The sequence below is a fragment of the Scomber japonicus genome, chromosome 10 (assembly GCF_027409825.1).
Source record: "Scomber japonicus isolate fScoJap1 chromosome 10, fScoJap1.pri, whole genome shotgun sequence".
NCBI classification, from domain to species: domain Eukaryota; kingdom Metazoa; phylum Chordata; class Actinopteri; order Scombriformes; family Scombridae; genus Scomber; species Scomber japonicus.
This window is the reverse complement of record NC_070587.1, coordinates 19,297,939-19,321,929: the sequence shown is the minus strand read 5'-3', so window position 1 is coordinate 19,321,929 and position 23,991 is coordinate 19,297,939. Positions and strand designations below refer to the sequence as shown.

At 40.7% G+C, this 23,991-nt stretch overlaps 1 protein-coding gene across 1 annotated transcript in view; it reads right to left on the bottom strand.

Annotated features, from left to right (window-relative positions):
• The window catches only part of znf407 (zinc finger protein 407), a 149,631-nt gene extending 130,707 nt beyond the window's left edge, over positions 1-18,924 (bottom strand). Inside the window, exons 1-5 of the mRNA XM_053326313.1 lie at positions 18,847-18,924; positions 16,145-16,863; positions 14,153-15,592; positions 13,298-14,059; positions 5,590-5,704 (exon numbers count right to left, since the gene is read on the bottom strand). Coding sequence (XP_053182288.1) covers positions 5,590-5,704; positions 13,298-14,059; positions 14,153-15,592; positions 16,145-16,799 — 2,972 coding nt within the window. The 5' untranslated portion in view covers positions 16,800-16,863; positions 18,847-18,924. The remainder of the gene's footprint in view (positions 1-5,589; positions 5,705-13,297; positions 14,060-14,152; positions 15,593-16,144; positions 16,864-18,846) is intronic.
• Positions 18,925-23,991: the final 5,067 nt, after the last annotated feature.

Genomic DNA, 23,991 nt, shown 5'->3' with positions numbered 1-23,991 from the left:
GCATGGCTGCCGCTGAGCATTCGCTGCCTTTCTGCTGAGTATTAAGTCTATAATCCAAACTCGACTAATGAAGCCATATGTTTGTTGTCATCGCTTCAGATGAGAGATGTCTGAGATGACGTGTCACATGTGGGGGATATAAACTTTGACTATTCAGCTCTGAAACAAGTATAAAAACTGTAAAAATGTACACCTCTGAATTTATATTGATATATCGATGCTGTCTAGAATTGATTTCTCTCTCGCCTCTCTTTTCCCTCTCTTGCCTTTTTCTCTGTGTGCGCATGTGTGCCTGTGCATGAGTGTGTTTCTATTGCAAAAAACATTAATTTTACAAACATCAGCCCAAGGCTACTAAACACATCCAATCCATTATGCTGCGCTTTATCGTGTTATGGGGGGTAACGGGCTGTAAAGCTGTCTCGGTCATAAAGAGCGATCGCAGAGTGCCGAGTCAAACCAGAACGCCGAGCTCTCCAAGCCATACGCAGCCCTCGTTATCATCAGAACAGCTCCGTCACATACTTAACCTTTCCAGACCAGCCTTTCTGCATTATTTTCCAAATGACCTTTAGCGTTACTTATTTCATTTCCGATAATGGCATACTAAATTTAGTTAAATGCATCAGAGCAAAATGTGTTTATTTTGGTGAAGGGTACTACGCTGACTGACAAGGACCATGTTCCCAGACATAAACTCTACTGTGTCCAAAGCAGTAAACATTAATACATCCTCCTGATGAGAATGAATCCCGGGCCCTGTGTTTGATGAGCGCAAATTACTCAGATGGATCAAAACAAGTAAAAAGGGACTATAAAGATCTAAATACAGCATAAAAAAAGAGCAGCTGCATGGATATGTGGATGCCATTTAATCTAAAGAATAGTTCAGGGATACACTGGTGGGCACGGATGTATCCACCTTTTCAACCTGATAAGAAGTATTTCAGGTATATTCAAGTACAAATAGTGCTAAACACATCTCAGTAATATTGGTGGTAGTTCATTTTTATATTTTCTTATTTTACATGCCTGCAAGTGCATATTTACAACCACCAAAGGGTTGATGAAATAAAAATAAATAACTACTAATGAAATACGCAAACACGCGAGATTAGTTGAATCTGACTTGTTTGAGAAAAATATTCAGTGTTTACATCTGTTGGGGGGTGGATAATGAATTCAGAATTCCTGCTTCCAGTCCCTGCCAACACATGGTGCACGCTCTCGGTCGCACACAGCTAAATGATTTAGGACATTGTGAGATTTCAAAAGGTCCAACTCTTAACATGAATGCGTAGCTCCCCCTAAAGCTGTTGTATCACAGACACAATCCCTCAGCCTCTAAGGAGCAGTGTGCTTCACGCTTTTGCTGTATGAGCGGAGGGGGTAGGGTGGAGGGATCTTAGCAAAATCGCTAATGTACGTGATGATTAAGTGTAACTCAAATACCGAGTGTGTTGTTCATAGGCCTGACAGGCAGTAATTTGGTGTATTATATTCTGCGGTTTTAATTGCACGCCACCAACGTGTCCCTCTGACACGTTATGAACCGATGATGTACAATTATTTCGGGGCGGCGGGAGATCAGTGGAGTGACATTATAATCATCCTCACAGGGATCCCTCTCTTCATCTGCAACAACCATTAATGTTTAAATGGGAGTAGGGGAGGGGAGAAAAAAAAACATAAAAATAGTTCTCAGGGAGTTCTAACCAGAATCTGTTGGAGGATTATAGAGAATCACGTCAGGGGAGAAGGAGAGGGGTGTGGATAGACAATAGAGGGGCTGAGTTAAGTGACGGCTTTCTCTGGATAAGCAGCAAGCTAAGATGCTCCTCCACTGTCACTGCCAGGCCTCACACTACTCATACAGGCCCGGGCATTAAGGCACATTACAGCGGATGAGCCACGCAGGGCGGAACTGATGGGCTATTCTGGGAACAGACCAGACAATCTCACAAGACAGGGGGGGACATAAAAACCCTGACATGATCCAGCCCCATCCTGTTAACAGTCAAATCACACACACAACACCCAACATGAAATCATGACTATATATACTCTCTCCAACACAAAGTCAAGGAAACTGAGACGCGGGAGGGAGGGAGGGAGGGAGGGAGGGAAGGAGGGAGAGGGAAAAAAAAGAAAAACACAATATAGCCTCCTCCACAGAGAGCACAAACTTAAGCACGTTGCAAACTTTCCGTGTTTGCGAGAAAGCAACAGTTTTGAAGTTTTGTTCGAATTCCTGAAGTGACACGAGGAAACGGGCAGCTTATGACCCATAATCATAAAACGGCAGTCCACAAGAGGACAATCCTTGCTTCTAAAGCCCGGGCTGAGATATTAAACCGATGCCTCAAAGCATTTAGACTGTTTATGCATAATTTAACACCTACAACAGCACTGGATGTCCATTGCATCTTTGGGGAGGATGGAGAGAGAGAGAGAGAGAGCGTGAGGGTGGAAATGCTGCATCCAGGGCCTTTTTCTGGTAGATGATGGAGGAGAGGAGGAGGAGGCTCATTAAGTGGCCGAGCCCCACTGTGGACAAAACACGCCAGGAGGAAACGCAAGAATCTGCTGTCTCACATGCTGGAGGAATTTCTTTTTAACCAATTAAATATGAGAAATCTTATCTCAAATGCTAACAGCCAATTTGTGTTTTTTCTGCTGTTTTTGCAACTTAAGAGTTCTTCTCATGTGAATTAAGACAGATCAGTGTGTTTTGAAATAAAGACACAGATAGGCGGATAGATAGGTAAAGAAACAGACGTCCAGAGGAAGTGAGAAAAATGGCAAGGCGCAGACAGAAAGCCTATAAAGTGTTTGGCGATGATGAGCGAGGCACTGACCAGCCTACTCAGGTTTGATTGGCGGCATGGTCAAGGGTTCCAATGTGTCCCGGCCTCGCATTTGCATTTGTTAATTAAATGCCACAACAATATGATCTTTAACTATCAACAACTCCCTCCCCTCGCTCCTGAGGAGAGACCAACGGCAGTAGGCTGAAGCTAAAGTGAGGTGGACAGCCAGGGTGCAGAGCATCCATTCGCTCAGCGTCAGAGCCGAGGTAATCTTCCAGTCTGAAAGTTTAACAAGGAAAACACGGCAATCGATGGCAAGTGAGGGGAGATTTTTTTCTTTCTTTTTTTTCTTTAAAAGGTAAAGAGGAGAAAGGAAAAAGACACAAACAATATGCTGAACCGATGCTCTAAAGAAAACGGCAATAAACTCAACCTGCAAAACTCCATGCCATAAGGAGACCCAAGTGTTTGTGACCACAAGAGAAATTAATGAAACCCAAATTTCATAATGTAAAAAAAAAAGCATCCCCAATATAGTCTTGTGTTAATTCAAATAATAAATGGTGATTACACATAAAAATTCCCCTAAACTTTTAGTTAAGCAAAATGTTGCCCCCGTCATTAGTATCCACATGAGAATTCAAAGCTTAATCACACTATAATCTCACTTTTCTAGGTCGCCCCCTCCCCTTAAAGACAAAAAAAAAAAACAGGTAATCACATTACACATTATACCTGAAACACGGTCATCCATTAGTAACGTGCTGTAGATACAGATAAAATATCATCAAACGTGAAAAGTTTGGGCAGGGGAGCAGGCTTGCGTGCATGTGTGGCTCTGGCCTTAATGAGCTTGTATCTGGGGGTTTCTTTGTGTTTGCTGCTCTTTAGTCAAGAGGAGGGATGGCCTGGTGATCAGTCAATAATGAAAGCACACACAGGGCCGATTTGTCACTAGTGGCTGGCACTGGCAGCGCACAGTTCCTCCATCCGCATGATTTGTGAAACCGGAGGGGGGGGGGGGGGGGGGGGCTGTATTTAGTAGTCCCATTTAAAGACACATTGAAGTTCCGCATCTATGTGTGTGTCTGTGTGTGTCTGTGTGTGCCTGTGTGTACGTAACGCTTAGACGCTTGGTCAAAGCCTGATGCTTTTGCAGCACTTGGGAGAAGGGGTGGTGGTTTTCAAGGCTGGAGGGCTTGTGAAACATGAGCCTTTCCTCTCATTAAAGGAGAAGCTGTGTTTAAACCCAAGCTTGTTTGCTCCTGCTGTAATATGTTTGTGAACATCAGCGGGAGCAAATAAACACATTCGCTGTGCTCGGCTTTAGAAGAACAAAAATCGGCCTGTGACTGAACTAAATGGAACGGTTTACACAGAATTACGCAGAGGGAGAAACTAATAACTCTGCATACGTCTTCATCTTAGCGAGCGTGTAGCCGCAGACGCTCGGTGGCACAAAGCTGGAAATCCCACAATTTACTCTATTCCCCGACTGCATGTTAAACAGCTTAACACGTCCATTTGAACGCGGCAAGGCAGTCAGGAGGTCTACCATGGGAATGAAACGGGCTCAACGCAACATATGGTCAACATGTAGGGGGTACAAGGTAGTGGGATAATAACTACTCTTGCACTACTGGGCATTTACAGGCTCGTGGTTAGCTACAAATTGATCAAGATTATTTGTACAGCTGAGAGAAGGTGAAATAACTCTATTTCTTTTACCTTGAATTCACACAGAGTCAACTAGCAGCAATATATTTGTCTTTTTAAGATGTAATTAAAGGTTAGGGAAAGGTATTATCACACGTTAATATGAGGCCATAAACAAAACATTAGTGATTGTTTTTGGACTGCCACCGGTTTTTGTCAAAATTCAAAGTCTTTAAAAGGATTGTTTTATTACATGAATGACTCCTAGCCGACATATTTTGTGTTTCAACCAGAATATAACAGTGACAAAGTTTAATTTTATTGGTAAATACGACATAGTGTATATAACAATGCTGTCAGGATTTTGAAAAAGCATTTATTTCACAAGTAAAATTCTTTGAGCAGCTCCTTCAGTTAGTCTGTAGATTATGTTTTCCACAGATTGAAATCTTTTTAAAAAGGACTTTGCCTTATTGTATTCGATGAGGCCATACACCAATTACCTTATGACAGATGTGATTTAAAGGAGGTCAAATCACTTCTTAGATACCAATATGAAACTTTTCTACACCTGCCAGCAGGAGCATATCAGTCGCTGGCTGTCACTAATGTTACTCCTGATTTCTTTTTAATTCATTATACATTATTGCAGCTCTTCTGGAAATTTTACTAAATTCCTCCTAAAATATCCTAGAATCTGTTTCCAACCAATCAGTCATTTGCAGAATGATTCTTTATTTTATATTAACACTTTTAAGATGTGTTAGCACTGCCTGCAGCAGCACATGATGTTATCAGTTAAATGTTCATTTACTTACCTGATCAGGCTGAATCGACTATCAGGTGGCTGGTTCTACACTTAAGTCTTGTAACAGTATCAGTCTAATGCTGAAACACTTAAATTTGACTAGAACAACAATCATTGAAGGGTGGATTCAGTTTGCATGTTCAGTTCTCTAATGACATGATCACCTCTCTGTCTCTTCAGTTGTAAAGCAGTAAAACCTTTGCTCAACTTCTTGTCAATTCTGTTTTTAAAGGAGCAAAAGGAGAATTCTGCCCTTGATTTTTAAAGAAAGCATCTTCAAACGTTTTAAAAAGGAAGTTCGTCCTTGAAACTCACCCACAGATGTCACATTTGTACTCTCTCATGCCGAGGTGTCTCTTCACGTGGTTCCTGGCGTCTCCCAGCTGAGCGGTTGCAAAATTGCAGATCTTACACATGAAGGGCTTAGATCCTGTAAAACAAAGTACAGAGGGTTCATTTACAACGACAGCATTCAATCTGAAAGAAAGAAGTAGCAATTGTAATAAAACCTGACTGCATAACAGCTGGGCTGAAATGTGATTTTACATTATGGATCGTTTTTCAATGCCAGGCATGTAAGACTGTTATTAGTTCTGTGCTGGGACTTCAACCTACTTCACAGCCACAAAATTACTTCAGTATTATAAAAACAGATGCCCTTAATCCAGTCATCATAAAAACTACAGTCACACTCCAAGTGCCAAGCGCTTCTTCTTTCACTCCCCATCTATCCTTGTCACTCTCCTTCATCTCTTACCTACTCTTCCTTTTGCCCGTGGATGCGTAAATTGGATTCCAAAGGTCAGGGCGAATACGTAAATCAATTCTGTGTGCGCTCACTACCTCCCATTCCATCATTAAAGCGCTAATCACTCTAGCGGGCTTCGCAGGGAGGTTTCTCCCTAATTATTGTCATTAATAAGTCCAGAGGGCGTGGTAGCGTTTGAGAGAGTGGCAAAGCCTCTGCCTGCCATCCGTCATTTAAGAGCGGAGATACGAGGGGCTGATACCGCTGCACAAAAACCTTCTAGCTCGGGTTAAAAGACGGAACTTGGTCCTTCAAAACAAACACAACCAATATTTTAGATGAAAGCAGTTACCGTGTGGTCTACCAAACTTTAAATTTGGCCAAATAATTCGCTAAAGCCTACATTTCCTCATAAAAACTAAACATATGCATTTGGCACAATAAAATGGTTATTTTGTTTGGCAGGCTGATCCAGATGTAGGCCAGCATCAACACAGTGCGACACTCAAGTCTAAGTGGCAGCCTGGTATGATATCCACGTACGCATCTTTGAGCAAACCCTCACCCTCTCCCACTGAATATCCCAAGACATTCTACAATATTTATTCCAGGGGCAGCTGCTGATTTGATTAAGCACTTTGTGTAGATTACTAATTTGTTCATACACGGTTCACTTGCTGTGAGCTGGAAGTACGACACATCGAATTTTAAGTCGGTAACGAAGATTGAAAGGCAAGCCTGTGCTAACAAGGTCCATAAACACAGAGGGCGGGGAGGTCCACACATGGGCAACAGCAAAGCCAGCCTCTTCATTTCACATGTCCCTACAGTGTACTACACACATAAACAGGCGCGTGCACACACAAATCATAACGCGGTCACAAAGGCACATAAATAAGAACAAATAAAGGCAGATAAACACATAAAATCTGTACACACAACTACATACGCTTCACACCTACATGTGTAGACACTTTCATGCGCACACTAAAACAAATTACCCAACAAAATCATCATCCATTAAAAAACACAAAAAGACAGACATTCTCACTCACACCACACCCACCATCACACCTACACATACCTACATCTACATTCACAACCTAAACTCACACCTATGCATGTGCATACAGACACACACACATTATATTCACAATACATAATCACCCGTGGACAAACAGAAGGAGATACAATCATTCTCTCTCCTTCTCACTCACACACACACACACACACACACACGCGCACACACACACACAAGTTGAGGTGAGAGAGAGGCGTGTGGGGAGCTGATTTGTCCAGATGGCTGGCTGAGTATGAGACATGGCAGAAAGGAGAGAGATGTAACATCCCTCACTTCTCACATCTTATCACATTAATACTCCACCACTCCACTTAAACAGCCTCCGTGAAACTGAAATTGACCATCAATGCAGTGTCATGTTAAATTAATATTGCCATCCACATAGGGGCGATGTGGCTCCCTCACATCCCAGATGAGACAGGGAATGACTAATTCATTTCCTGAGAGGAGAACCTCATGCAATGTTTCACTATACACACACACACACACACACACACACACGCGCACACACACAAAATGTGATGTCTTAAGCCTTGCACATGTCACACACTACTGTCAGACCCTTTGCTTTAACCTTCATGTTTAGAGGAACAGAATAATACATGATAATGTCATATAAGTAAATGTCTGCTTTGCTGGGTTTCTTTCTACAACCAGCTAAAGTACAATGGTAGAACTTCAGAGTGTCCCAATTTCCACCACAGGCTGGCTGCAGCATTACTGCGCACTTTGCACGACAGGCACTGTATAAGCATTATATTCATATTCTGTGACACACATGGTTGCAGTTATCAAGTCAAGATTTATTGTTATCTGTCACATTTTTTTCAGTTATTGTAACCTACCAACAGATCTACTTTACATTACAGTGAGTGGATTAGAACACCTTTAATACAGTGCCACAAGTCACAGAAATATAAACAGGATTCTTTACCGGAGAATTTAACCTGTGTGAAAAACATACTGTAACTGTTAAATATATGGCTGTATTAAAGGGATATTCTAGTGACTTAGTATTGCATTTATATAAAGGCGGTGAATTCAAACAAGACACCTTAAAAAAAGTGTCAGATGTAGGGTCAAGCTCCAAAAACACTGGGTCGTTTATTTTCCAAGATGCAACTTGATCTAGCATCTATCATTAGACCCCCTGCTGCCTAAATGCCCACTTATCTGAAATCTAAAGTCCAGTCCGAGGAGACCCTGACTGACACCATCACAATTCTTTCAAACTTTGATAAGCTCCTTCAAAAGCCACAAAGAACAGACAACTGAACTTCATATGCAAAAGCAGTGAAGTTCCCCACCTGAGCATGTAATCATGCATCAGGAAAGTATAGTAGCCTGACAGCAGGTAACATCTCCAAAGGAAAAGGCTACCGATGACAATGAGTGATTTATATATATATTGCTTGGCTTGTGGGGGCTGGTGACTCCACTACCTGTAAGCATGCAGCACTGATCACTATGAAGTAGAAAAATGGATTACATTTTATTTTTGTGGAACAACTCTGGATAGTACTGTAATGTAAAAGGTCAAGAAATGAACTCTGTTACTTCAAAGACTAAAGAAAAAAAAAGAGTTTCCAAACCTAAAAGATAGATTACATTAAAAAAAACTATATCTGATATTTTCTAAAAAGCAAGAAAAGCACCAAGCAAGCACCAACTAAAGGATTTACAATAGGGCTATGTCATGTCATTAACCTTGAGACGAAAAAAACCTTTCTACCCTGGGATCACCTTGTTAGGATTTCTCAGTCTGCCATTAACATGGTATCTAATATCTTTCCATTCCTGGTTTTAAATATCCTTGTAATGGTGCTATAGGAGCCCCTTTAACTTAACAATAACATTCCTGGGAAGGCTTTGTTTGTCATCCAAACCCTTCCAATCAACCTTCTGTGTCCAGGATAGGTATCAGGAAAGCTCCAAAATCATTATAAACATTCCAACATAGACAGCTATCTTCCGGATTCACTGTCTGAAGAGCAAGGTCTGATAGGATATTGGGGTTGATGGTGTTCGGACAGCAGGTGTTGAGACAGGAGTGGATACCCCGTTTAGCTTTGATGGGAAGTGAGGTGAAAATTGTGCCTCCGGAAGCCCTGAGGAGGAGCTGCACACCAGTGTCTATAAGGGGTCTCAGAGAGGGCAAAAGGCACAGCAGGCAAATCTGATCTTGCAGTGGAGTACATTGTACTGGCCACCACTGCTGCTACTGGAGTTCCCCCTCTTCACCTTCATCTTGAGGGTGTTTCGGAAAGAATCTATTTCCTCATGAAGTTTGGCCAGCTCCCATTCCAGCCTCCTAACTGTCCTCTGGAGAGAGGTGTTGTCCTCCAGTGCTTTCCTCTGCTCCTGTTTAAGCTCATTCAAAGCCTTCTGAAGCCTGGAGACTTCTCTCTGCATGCACGGTTTCACCAGTTCCTCCATTGCCTGCACAGTGACCGCTGCAGCAGGACTTGCTGGCATGGAAAAACAGCAATTAAACCCAGAGCTGTAAATACTTCGGTCTTGTCCCAGTCTACTGTCTATCTTCACCTTAACTAAATTTTCTCCAGCTGTTCCTCCTGCATTTCGGTAATTGCAAAAGAACGAATTCAAAGTTGCATGTATTGATTAGCTTGATGGTGAATGATGGTGATGGTTAATATGGAACTCACACAAATAAATCTGCAGCTCATTCTATTATTTTTGTGTATTTGGTCTTACCCATTTGGGTCTGACATGGTTGCAAAATGAACTGGGCTTGACTAGAAAATAAATGAAATAATTATATAATATGTAAATTATAAGTACCATCTTTTTCCAATTTGACAAGAAGGTCCTCATCACAATGTGACCACAATCCAATGTGGCAAGGGATGATTTAAGTTGAAATAGTTTGATGGAAATTAATTCTTCATTTAAAGTCTTGTAAGAGTTTCTTGGCTGTGTGTGTGTGTGTGTGTGTGTGTGTGTGTGTGTGTGTGTGTGTGTGTGTGTGTGTGTGTGTGTGTGTGTGTGTGTGTGTTTCTGAGAGAAGATATTGCTTTCAGTAGAGATTTTTTTTACATCCCATGATGCTCAACACATGCTTCTACACTTGATAAAAGATCAAATTGTGGGGAAAAACCTTTAATAATTTTAGTGATTTTTTTCTTGGTAGTTTTTGGATCAAAGCCCATATTGATTAAAGTGGCTTCAATAATATGGATTATGTTCAAAAATCTAGACTCGAGGCAGGCCAGTGGAGCACTTGCAGTTTTACTTTTCATTTATTTCTACAAACACACATCACATCCTCTGTGTGAATGTGCATGCGTGGCATGTGTGTCCATTACTTTAAGGCTCAGTCTGAGGTCAGACAGCCCACTCCAGTGAAAAAGTGACCAATTTACCTCAAAATGCAAATTCCAGCTGCACCCTCATTGGCAAAATTCAGGCATGTGTATGTGTTTCCTTTAAGGGACAAATTGACAAATCTGTGTGCAGCCTCCCACTACCGTCTCCTGATTTCACTGATTAATCAAGTGAATAAAAACTAGGTCTTAATTAAAAGGATCTGGACGTGCTCCCAGCCCAGAAACTGGCAGACCCCCACCGTGCTGCTCCACAGCCCCACAAACAAAACTCCCAGAATAAATGACCACCACATAAAAGGAGAATAATTCACTGTAATGAGGGAACTTAACAATAATACCAACTGGCATATGTTGTCAAAATGAAGAGAAATTGTTGCTTTCCACAAATAAGAAGAGCATAAATGAAAGTGGAGATGTAATCTCATGAACAAGAACATAACTCTATTGAATGAAACCTAAAAAACAAAAAAAAGACTGAACCTCAGAATGTGCCCTTGACTTGAAGCCATCTGTTAGAACTTCAATGTTACAGCTTTCATTTTCTTAAGTAACAGAGTAAGTGACCTCAAAACTCAAGAATTATGGCATAGGGTAGAATTATGAATACATATAGACTAACCGCTAATAAGAAGAAAGTGGGTGCTCAACATTAATCATCAAGATTTTCACCTCTGGTTCTTACGGCTTTAAGCGATCTGATTTTAGCAGTAAGCAACCCGACTTTGGCACACAAGGTGACTGGCATACGTTCTAGAAAAAATAAGAAAACATTTTTAGCCAAATGTAAGATAAATTATTGCTTTGCAATAATGAAATCATGTGAAATCATGACAAAAGCATTCATATTCATTGAGAAAACACTGGTAATACAATCTCTTCATTTGCTAACAAGGGCTACATGACAAAAGCTACAGTACCTACACAAACCACCCACTGTGACTGACTCTGAAAATGGAAATCCTTTTTTCTACCTCCCATTCAACCGATACCTCATACACACAAAGACACATGCACTCGTGTACACACACACACACATACACACAGTAAGCACAGAGCATGGACTTCAATTAAAGTCCCATTAAAGTTTGGGCTGAAAGGGGGATGGACCATACGAGGCAGAGAAGGGCATTTATTGATGGCGCCCTCACATCTCGTTCCTGCATTAAGTTGATTTTAAAAGCAATTAATACACATGGTCAGGGAAAAGTAATGGAGCGCCCTATGTTCTTAACCTGCCGGACATTTCCCAGCCGAAGCCCTGACCAACTCAGACCTGCTTTGCATTATAAATGACAAGATAAATCTTAATGGATTGAGGATAATCAGCTAGCCATGAAGGCTGACATATACACACATTCACCACGCATACCGGCGCTCACACACATATACACAAACATGGACGTACAGACACAAGGGAAATTAAAGGCTTTGAATACGTCTGCATTGATTATTTTAAATTATTAGCCCACCTCTCTTTGGGCCTCCAATGCTTTTAGCCTAAGCTTTAACACTTTTACAGAGACTTATTGACTATAATTACAACTGAGTCTTGGTAATGGACACATCAATTATGAGTCGCACATGTCTCTGACCAAGCGTTGCTCAGGGAATCCCAATCTGGGGTCCATTAGCGTCTCTCCTGTTGGTCTGAAGCTCAATCAGTCTTTACCTTCACCTCAGCTGAAACAGCTATTACCTGGCTGCAGCAGATAGTAGCCTTAACATTAGCCTGAGCTGCCAAAGAGGAGGCTGTATATCCCCACTCAATACAGCAGTTCCAAAACACAAAGGCCTAATAGCTCAGCGGCTACATTTTCATTTAAAGATTTTTTGCTTCAATTATCAAGTGTGGTCGAGGGCTCATAAAGCATTATTGTACATGGCATCTTAAGAGCATTATGATTAAAATTATTATTATCCATACATAATACCCCAAACCTGCTCAGTCACACTTCAGTTATAGTGCATTAAAATACATGTATTTTAATTATTTACTGATGAATAGCTCACTACTAGTACACATAGGTTTGTATTCTGCATCACAAATACACATCATCAAGTTTCTTATTAAACTATATGGTATTCATTGAGTATCCAAAGCATTCTGAAACATTTTTAATATAGTAAAGGGGTCATATTGTGAAAAACTCACTTTTTCAGTACTTGTGTGTATGTATTTGGGTCTCTGATGTGTCTACTAACACAAACCTTGGAATAAGACCACCCAGTCAGTTGGTGTGGGCTGGCTTGCTCTGTATATATGTGATTCAACAGGACATTCAGATTTGATGCCCCTTCTTATGTCACATAGGGTGAAGCTAGGCTAAGCTTAGCTAAGTGTGAAAAATTCACACATATCATGGAGGTGGGGCGAGGGGCAGAGTCACTGCACCCCAGTGAGGTCTGTGGGAGAGAGCCAATGAGGGAGCAGAGCTGAAGAGTCCTGTGTCTCTTCAGTTGTTTGCTTGTCAATTGTTTGCTTTCAAGATGTTTGCTTGTCATCTTGCGGGCAGACCTGACAAGGGATGAGTTCAGGCTTTTGACAAATCACCTTCACTATGTAGTTATTTAAGCATCCTTTTGATCCGTTTAATGCAATTAAATCATAGCAAAAGTTTATTTAAACTCAAACCAGCCACTTTAAAAAGGCAGTTAATGGTTTAATGCGTTCCCTAAAATAGTTTTCTTTAAATATCAGTGTGGGTAAAATAAGAAATAAAAGCTTTGACTGCTTGTTCTAAATAGTCAGTGTGTTTGCAATATTTGGTCAATATTTGGACACACAAATTGGTTCATTTGTGTGTCAGATGCAGGAAAACAGAAATAGCATAAAAGTAGGATACATACCGGTGTGTGTGCGGATGTGAGCCAGGAAGGCCATGGAGTTGCTGCTCTTGCACACCTTGCCACAGTATTTGCACACACTGCCCTGGTTCTCCTCACGCTCACGGTTGATCTGCTCCGTGTCCTCCAGCACATACTTGTTGACCTCCCTCAGAAGCTCCTCGTGCTTCTCTTTGATGTGAATAAACAGGTCTTGCTCTGTTTCAAAGCGGTCGGTGCATTTTACGCACTTGAAGCTCGCTCCCCCTTCAGGCAGCTCCTCTACACTGTTCTGCTCGTTGCGGAGGTGGGCGGCGCTGGTCAGGTGCTGGTGCAGGTTGCTCTCAGTGTAGAATGACTTGCCGCACACCAAGCAGTGGAAATGCTTCTCCTTGGACGGATGCTTCATCGAGATGTGGACGTTGAGGCCGCTGATGCCGTCGGCCATGAAGCCACAGTCCTCGCAGCGTATGCGGGTGTTGCTTCCTTTGGCTTCATCTCTCGCCCTCGTTTCCTTGGGTTTGAGCTTCTTAACGTAAGCAGAATTTGGGGACAGGAGGCCAGAGGCCGCAGGTGTTCCTCCAGTCAGGCATATCACAGCAGCCTCGCCTTCTAAAGTCAGACCATCCTGCAGAGCCTGCTCCTGCTCAACGAGGGTCTTTATGGATACAATGCAGGCATCAAAGGGTAGAACTTTCGAAATGTGTATGTCTGTTTGAGAGCTGTTGGTGCTCTTTTCACCTACATTCACCGGATCTGTCTGTTTACCCCCTTCTTCCTGGCCTTCTTGCTGGCCTTCTTGCTGGCCTTCTTCCTGGCCTTCTTCCTGGCCTTCTTCCTGGCCTTCTTGCTGGCCTTCTTCCTGGCCTTCTTGCTGGCCTTCTTGCTGTGTAGATTGTTGCGCTGCAGGTTGAAGTTCTGCTGAAGCCTGCTGGGGTGTGGACAGTGCTGCCAGTTCCACTGTCTGGTTTGTTGGATCAGGTTCACCACCAGTGGAAGATGTAATACTCTCATTTGCACTGCCAGCAACACTAACCACAGCATCAACAGGTTCTGTGGGTACTGGAGCTGCAACTGCGGGCTGATTGTCTACAGCTTGGTCATCTGGACAAGATTCAGACTCTTCTGTGGGGCTATACGGTTCACATTCAGGGTTAGAATTTGGCCCAGCAAGCTCAATGACCTCCTTAGTCTTCAGTGGGATTGACAAAGCTCTTTGTCCATCACTACCTAGCGCCTCCAGGTATTTCTGGCTTTTCTGCTTATGCTTCTCTGTGTTGGCATGACGAGACATTTCCCTGCTTGTTACAGCATAGTAACTGCATGCAAGACAGACATACTCAAAGTCTTTGGTGTGCTTTCTTTTGACATGAAGATGTAGGGAAGGGATGGACTGAGCTACAAAATCACATTGGCTGCATTTTGTTTTTTTCTGACTTGTGACTGACTGACTTTGCTCTTCTCCGCTGTGCTCTTTGGACTCTGTGTTATCAGATTCCTGCTCTCCGTCAGTGGTCTGTGATGCTGCATTTGATTCCTGGACTTGTGTAGATGTGGATTCCTGGGGTGATGCACTTGTGTGACTGTTATTATTTGCACATTCTTGTGCACGTCTAACATGTTTCTTCGTGATACAGTGACGATCCATGTCACCTTTGGTCACACAGCTATAGTTGCACAGGTTGCAGCTATAACCGTACTCCTTGCTGTGTTTACGGCGGACGTGGACACTGAGGTTTGTGGCGTTGGACACTACCAGGCCACAATATCCACAAGTAGTCGTGGATCCCTGCTTTGGTCTTCCTCTTTTCTTTCTGGGAGGTTCTAGCTCCAAATCTTCCTCATCAACCAAAACAGTTTTAGCAGACCCCACTGCCTCCTCAGTTTCCTGGTCTCCATCTGTCAAAGAAGGTACTACTTCTCCAATAATCACTTGAGTAACACCATCCAAATCATCACAATCTCCAGCTCTGTCTTTGCTGACCCTCTCAACATATTCTTCAAACGGAGAAGATTCTGTGCTTTTCTGCCCATTCTGCTGTTGCATATGGCTATCTGAGGACAGGTGAGCATCCATCCATTCAGATGTGGCCGAAAAAAAGTTACACAATTTGCAGTGGTACCATTCCTGGCCCGGATGTTTGAGGCGAGCATGGCTCTCCAGCAACACAGAGGTGCTAACCCTAAAATCACAGTTATCGCACTTCAGCTGGAACCTGCTGTGTGTCCGTTTGGGCGCCACTCGCGTTGGGATAGTCTTCACAGTGTTGCCAGGATCCTCAGCTTCCTCTTCTTCCTCCATATTCTCATCGGCATGAACTGAAAGACATCACAAAGATACACTTTTTTAAGTTTCTTTTTGATAAACAGACAAGTTAGTTAAAAAATATATACAGTGTGCAACTTTCAAACACTTTAAAAAAACGCATGTTTCTATATTTATACTTGGAATTATATACATTACATGAGTACATTGAATGAGTACAACATTTTGGTAAAATATTTGTCTGTAAAAGTTACAAAGTACAAATCTAAAGTTCTTACATATTTTACTATCAATAATAAAACCAATAATTTGCTTCAAATAAAAGAATGTATTCACTGTGATGATTCTGAGATAATCTGTCCATTCCCCCTCCACATTCATCCAGGTACTATGACTGTGTCAAGTCGATCATCATTTTACTACACAGAAATGTAAAGCTTTGGCCCATTTTGACTCATTTTGGGAATCTTGTTTCTCTTCTTTCTATTCTATTCTTATGAACATTCATCAATCGAGATTGAACTATCTAAGATCACCAGAACAACTTCTGGTGGAGGGTGGATTTCAACACTGACTGGAAGGATTAGAGAATAGCAAATACTCACATGTGTACTGGGTGTCTTTGGTGTGGTATCTCTGGATATGCACGTCCAGAGGAGACTTGTCCCTAAACTCTTGCCCACAGTAGTTGCAGGAATAAATAATCTTAGGTTTTGGGGTTCGCTTGCTTACTCTTCTCTCTGCCTGCTTGTCTACTGCCATCTCCCTTTTAGTTGAACCTTTTGCGTTCATCCCATCATCAACTGCAGCAGATCTCATATCATCAAGATCAGGCCCTGGTTCTGACTCCTGATTTTGTTTAACCTCAGCAGTGCTTTCTGTCTCCATATCCATCTCCTGTTGGACTTCAGCTGGATTCACGTCAGCGATATCTTCACCCTCTTCAGCAGGCTTTGTGGTTCTGTCTGTGTTCTTTGAGTTCTTGCCATGCTTTCTTGCATAGTGAATTTTCAGTGATCTTGGGCATTTGGCTAAGAAGCCACAAAGTGTACAGAGCTTATCCCCATCTTGAGGTGTGGAGTCTGTATGCTGCCTTTCAGCCAGTTCCTCATCTGCTTTATCAGGCTCTCCAATCCTACTGGGTGAGACAGTCTTGGTTTCCTCCATTTCTTCATTGTCTGGCTGCACCTTCCCACTGGTGTCATTTTCTGACATGTTGTCCTCAACAGCCTCCTTTCCTGATATCAATGTTTTATCCATATCATGTCCTGGAATAATTACATAAAACAGTGAAGCTGGTCACTGTCAAAGCTGCATCAAACTTCTGAAAAAAGAAAAGAAAAATACACAGAATTTATGTTTGAAATCTTCAATTGATAAAAAATTCAGTGAATAAAAGACAATTCTATAAACAAGTTAACTGCATTAGCCACAAATTGTGTAATTAACCACAAGCCTCTGTAAAATGATTAATCTTTCAACAACACTGCCTGACCAAACACAAGTAAATGTCGCCATCTAGTGCCTGCAGGCAGACACAAATCATATTAGTTGAAAAGACAGACCAGCATGAGAGCTACAGCTGTTGCTTCAAATGAGGAAAAAAAACATGACTTTGGTTGAGTCATAGTCATTTAATCAAGTACAAATATGTCACTGCTGGTTTAAGACACATTACCAAACGCCTGTAGGCATGACACAGTACAGCTACAGTTAGTTGCCACAATAATGAATAACAAGACAGCTAAAACCTCACAGTTCCAATAGTTTCAACATGTTTTCTTCATGGCAAAGATACAATGTCGACATTTGTATAACATATTAGGAAAATATAAAGCAACAGAATTTACGTTTAACCCCCCCCACACACACACACACACACACACACACACACACAATCTTAAATTGTCATATAGGTTAAAAATTCTTCTTCTTATCTCATCTATTGTGATAGTAGATCCAATAATAAATGCCACCCTTTACTCATTAGAGAAAGCTACTTCAAACATAGCATCATTGTATTCTGTGTAATGGCTCATGATTTGTTTCTGCTATCAGCCCCATAACATATCTATAATCTGTAACATTTGTAATTACAATTATAGAGAGGTCATCGCATGCCCATGTAGTGTGATGGTCTAAATGTAAGCTTGTTTTTTCCTGCAGTTCAACTAGAACTGAAAAAGTTGCACAATATAATATAAATATCAGCAACAGAGCTGATATTTTATTTTGATCATACAATGAACCCATCCAGCTGATCATAAAAGGGTTATATTAATCAGGATGTTGCATGCAACCAGTGGTCATATTTCAGCACAATCCAGTATTAAACAATGGATGTATTATAAGGTTGCATTATCCATCGAGCATTCAGACTGAATTCAGTATGCTCTCTACCGCCATCCACTGAGTATTGAGCAGAATACGACTGCAGGATTCACAGAGGGATCTGTATCATGTTGTTGTTATTTTTTAGTGATGTATTGTTTGCTTGGTTGTCAACCATAGACTACATGCATATCGAAATGAGAGAACATTTCCGTTGGATCATGAAACGTCTTAATTCAAACTGAATGAATAGTTTCCCTGTGTTTGTATCCCTCTGTATGAGAAACTGGTAGTATCTGAGCCAAGGGTGCTAGGCTAATAACATAATGTGTCGGTTGGACAAGGACTGTGACTGCTGTCTATTACTGGTACAACTCCGAGGCCAAATTAACAATACGTCCACCTGTCGGTTTGGTAACTTGTTCTCAGTGAAGTCCAGGTGGTTGAACTATTACCAACCCTGCAGTACAAGCTGGAAAGTAATGCAAGTTAGCCTAACAGACTCTAACTACACCTTTCAAACTGCAACAACTCGCGTAGTATGTTATGTTGCAATGCTACCAGAATCATAAGATCTTTCTTTTCATGGGTTAGCTGTTTCTGGTACCAGTACACACAGTCGGTCGCGTTGTTTGGGGGATTTTGATGCTCATTGCTGGCTACTGTGTGGCTAACGTGCTAACTAGCAACATGTTCCTCAACTGTACTTTGAGCTGTGTACAGCGTAACCAATTAAATTGCGACATCGTCTGTGTCATCCAATGACAGTGGGCCAAAGGGCGGGTCTTAGTCGCTCCGAGGCTTGGAAAACGACGGCAGCACAGAGGCCCAAAAAGGAGGCTAACATCGACCTCTGGAAGTGTAACCTACACTACCGTGACAGACTTTGAAAACAGTCCGAACAGCGGTCTAATGTTTCACTAAAAGCGACCCGGGTAATAATTGCGTTGTCTAGTAACAAATGCATTCAACTTACCTTCAATTAAATGACTATTCCCACTGTCCGCGCTTTTTGCTGCTAGACACAAATGGCGTACCGTAGCATGAGCCCTGCGTCACACGAAGAGGCGGGCCTACTCGCTGCTTTTTTTTTCTCTTTTTTTCAATTTAGCACTAGGAACACACACATGAATAGTAGTGTATTCAAGTATTCAATCAACAATGATGGAAATTATATTACAACACAGTCAAATACAAATAAAACACAAAAGAGTCATCATTATACTTTTAATGTAATTGTTTTAAACAAAACAAACAACAAAAAAGAAATAATCAGGTCAGCATATGTAGAGCACAAAACAGCAAGGCAACAGACTTTTAAAAGCAAGGACAGATGTTTTTAGCCACTTGAATTGGTTGGCAAAATTATAGTTATATGAGCTTGGTGAAAGAGGGAATACTGCCTTTCTACTTACAAGTTAGTTAGTTTTTAATGACAACCGGTTATGAATAACCAAAACAAACTAGTGTATGAACATTTAAAATGTTTTCAGCCTCTGAAGAACAAAAATGTAAGGATCCATGTCACAATCTTTTGTGTAGAAAATCAACAGGGTGTTGTTGACTTTGATGGGTTTCTTTTCAGAGCAATAGGACATGATTTTTAAATTTTGTTTAAAAACCAGACTAATTGTTCTGTTATCACATTTTTTTCGAACAAATCGGCATCAACAACTTTGAAAGAAAGAAAAGAAAGTAGGCCTACAGTCAAAGAAAATTGCATATTGCTTCATTATTTGAAGGAATGGGAATTGTATTATAGATTCTGTACTTTATACTTTCTGGTAAAATGTTCAAAGCATAACAAGTGTCCACCTGAATTCAATACATCATATACAAATGATAAATATATCAATCAGCTTTAAACATTGTTTTTTCAGTCATTTTAATTTCAATACCTTGAATGTCAGGAGTTTTTAAAATATATCTCAATCAATTCTGCAGCCAAAATATATGATGAAAGACTAATCAGGCACCCCTTCTAATTACCCTTCACTTAAATGGCTGAGAGATACACTACTGTTTATATCATTATAAAGTATTTGAATAACATTACAAATTCTGAAACTAAACATTTCCAAGGGCTTAAACAAAAATAGAGGTTCTGAAGTTTCATTACATGAAAAATGATATTCCTATATTTATTGTAATCAGACACTGATCGTCACCATGATAGAGATCCTTCTATAACTGCAGTAACATCAAAACTATCAATCAGTTGTGTGTCCTGTAAACTGATCATTCAATACAGAGAAAGTGTCTTGCAATTCATTAATAGAGTTATAGTGTTACATTGTGGTGTAAAAGTTGTTTAAGATGGGTTTCCAGAAGAATAAAATGATAAAAATGTTGGTTCTAAAAACGTATGAAGGGCAGCTGATCTGATTCTAATACTGTGTTTGTGAATACTGTGAAGTGTGAATAGTCAATTTTTGAAATAGTTTGAATCAAGATACCATGTTAAAAATAGGGTTAGGGTTAGGGTTAGGGTTTATACAATAAAACAATTGTAATTTTATTTAACAAGTCTGGCTCCATAGCCACCATAATGTGACAGGACAAGTCAAATATCAAACGTGACCTGTTCTTGGAACAAAAGGCTTGAAAACAGTTTTGATCTCTGCTCAATTACAGTTACACATATTGTTTGGAGGATGTAATTCAACTAAAACCTATAATGTAAAACTCAAACTTGGAAAACTAAGATGAGAGGAAAGGCTTTCTGATGACAATAATCAATAAATTGATCAATTAATTACGCTATCTGATAATGGATAAATTTCATTTCCAATCAAAAGTGTATAATAATTACTTCTTAATGTTCCTTAAATGTGAAAATGTTCTTTTATCAGTGTATGCTCATATATAACTGGATGTTTGGGGGGTTTGGACAATTGATGTGACAAAAAAGACTTCCAGGAAATTGTAACGGGTGTGTTTTTTTAGTATTTACTGACACTGTAAATACTGAAGAGTGAATTACTTTTTTTATTAGTCACAAAAAATCCTGAAAATGTGATTGATAATGGTAATAATCATAACCTGAGCTGACGCAGGGCTAAATGTTTTTTTCTTATTTATTTACAGCATACAGAGAGGGGAGTGATTTTTCTTTTAGTGAAAGTCATATTGATTTATTGATTATCCTCCTTAATACCAAGCCACACAGAGTCCCGACTCTGCATAACTCTTCATTGTTTTCAGTTAAACTTGTTTTTTGTCATCCTGACATTCCAGAATACAATAGTTACTCTACAGTGTGACATTATAGAACAGATTCTTCTAGAACTGGTTAATGAGTGAAGGCTGCAGCCAAATATTATTTCAGTATCATCTGTTCAGACAAGAGACACTTTCTTTGAATTAGCAAACCTTGACATAGAAACATGCCAAAGCGTAGAAATAGACATAAATCAAAGACCACAAAAAGACAGAAGAAGAAAAAAGGTGAGAGAGATTAAACACTCTGACTACTGTATTATGTTGAAATATGGTTTCGCATCTTTTTTTTCAGTGTGATTTTTGTGATTAGGTTAACATTAAATGATGTTAGTTGGTTAAAATCTCACACTTGATGTCAGAGAAATTGTAGCCTTACAAAAATTAACAATTCAGTGAAAACTGCAAAAACGACTTGTGACCATTTATAACACAGTATTGACATATTGATAATGTACTGTGACTGTGATTATAGAGTTGTTTTGATCATTTACTCATTTTCTGATCTGTTATTCTTTGAGAAAATTCCTCATTTAAATGGTCTGAAAATCATCCCCTGCAGATAGTACAGTTGTATGTTTGTGATGTGTTGACTGAATGTAGTGATTTACAAATTTTCTCCAGCTTTCGTAGAACCTCTTAAATCAGAGCTACAGCCCAATGATGTAGTGACTAGCAGTTTAAGTGAATACCTGCTTCAGTACTGCATATCAGATGGTGTCTTCACCAGAATTGCTCGGTGTCAAGACAAAAACACCAAAGACACTGTGGCCATTAAGATCTCCAAGGAGAGGAGAAGTCTTTATGAGTCTTAGAGCAGCACATTTCATTTTGTATCCAACATGAACTGTTAGCTATATCACCCATCTAATTTCTGCTTATTTCTGTCCAGCGGGCCATGCTGAAAATGATCCGTGGCCTTGACCCGCTCAACATCATCCAACTCTCTCTATGAGAGTTTTAAATACATGGAGAAGACTTGTCTTGCATTTGAAATGCTAGACAAGAATCTCCATGAGCTGCTGAAAGAGAGACGTGGCAACCCGCTCTCTCTTCAGCACATCAGACCCATGACACAGAAAGGTATGTGGATCTGGTCATTCTTATAAAAGCAGTGATATAAATGCATCAATTGACGTACAGTAGTGCACCAGCATTTGGACAACAACATTCAGATCATTGTGGATACTGAACTGTGGCGTTTTTATTTCTTGTTCTGTCTCTACAGCTACTCAAACCACTCCGAGCTCTGAAGACTGTTGGTGTGATTCACGCCAATTAGCGACCGGAATTGCGGGTTGCCAGGGTTGTCTGTTGTTCCGGTGCAGCTACTGTAGGCTGGCACTGGGTGAAATGGAGTTGTAAACAAGCAGAGCCGTGTTGGACTTACTAAAACCAGCGTTTTTTGCTCTCAAGTACAACTTTTCATCACAAAACTTCGAAGGTAAGACAGAATATCTGTTAGTCGCTGTAAATAAGTGGTTGTTTACCTTTTGTATGCTGCTGGTTCACTGAGTTTTTAGCGCAATAATAGTGGTACTGTTGAACTCGCCAGGGTCTTAGCTTTCATATGAGATGCTATTTGTTTGTGTACCATGAAGTATCAAAACGGTAGCAATGGAAATGTGGAGAGTGGGTTGACTTTCTGACGCTATTCGGATTTTGATATTTGATCATTAACCTCTTAACGCACGCTGTTCCGTTCACGGGACGGGACGGATGTTAGGAGGTAGCCACACATTCTTCTGAATGTTTTAAACAACAACCCTTAAACATATATACTAATGCCGTATATTGTTGGAAAGCTTAGATTGTTCTGATTCATTCAAGACCACTCACGACTTATATGGTTGCTCACAGCCGTAATAGTATTAGCGATTAGCTCGGCTAGCCACTCAGCTAAGTGAGAAAAGCTATAATGCCTACATACCTTCAAAGTCTTCCCTTTATCCACAACGATCATCTTATGACTCAGCACTTTCTGTACAGCTCGCCAAGTATCCATTCTTGTGAAATATGAAATCCGTTTTCCATAAAACCGGAATATTTTCCTCAATATGTCCATGTATTTAGTCCACACTAAATTTAGTCAACACGTAACGTAATAACACAAATAACAAACCATATACGGTCCGTTTACGTCATTTCCTGACCTGCACGTCCACCAGAGTACACGTGACTAGATGTTTACGACCGTGAGCCTCTTCTGCTTCTGACGACACCACACACAAGCCAATCGGTGCTTAGGATTAGGCAGTACATGCAGAGACATTGCTGCTACTCCCACTGGCGTTACAATGTAATGTACCTCGGTGGTTTCAAGTCAGTTACAGCAAAGTCCTTCTAAGGCAAGTCATCTCACTCGGCGGCAAAATTGGCCACGCCTCCGGGCAGCTATTTGGCCATAGGAAGACCAACCGGCTATCTAAATGAATAGGGAGAGAGCTGTATCTCCATTTTCCGAGGTCTAAGGGACATAAAAAACATATGTTTTGAAATCACGATGAAAATCAAACTATAATCGCTGAAAGGGTTTGATGGTTTGGTATCAAATTAACGTTTTAAAAGCCTTTTTCCTTACAGGCATCTTGGACTGCGCATGCGCAATACTTCACGACAGTCTTCATTTACGGCAGGCACTGACAGCAAGACGTCATCTTACGCTCACAGCAGAGACAGGAGTTTGCTCACAGTCAACTTTCCCAGATCATGCCACAATTTTGGATAAAGCATTACAAAATATATGTACACAAAGTAGTATAAACTGCTGATCATGTGTTTTAAAATGTCGCTGTTGAAAATGACTTCCAAGTGTCGCAAAAACGTGACCGCGTAGGACCAGCAAAATGATTGGAGCAACGGCACCAGAAGAGGCGGGACATGTGCAAACACCGGCCATCTT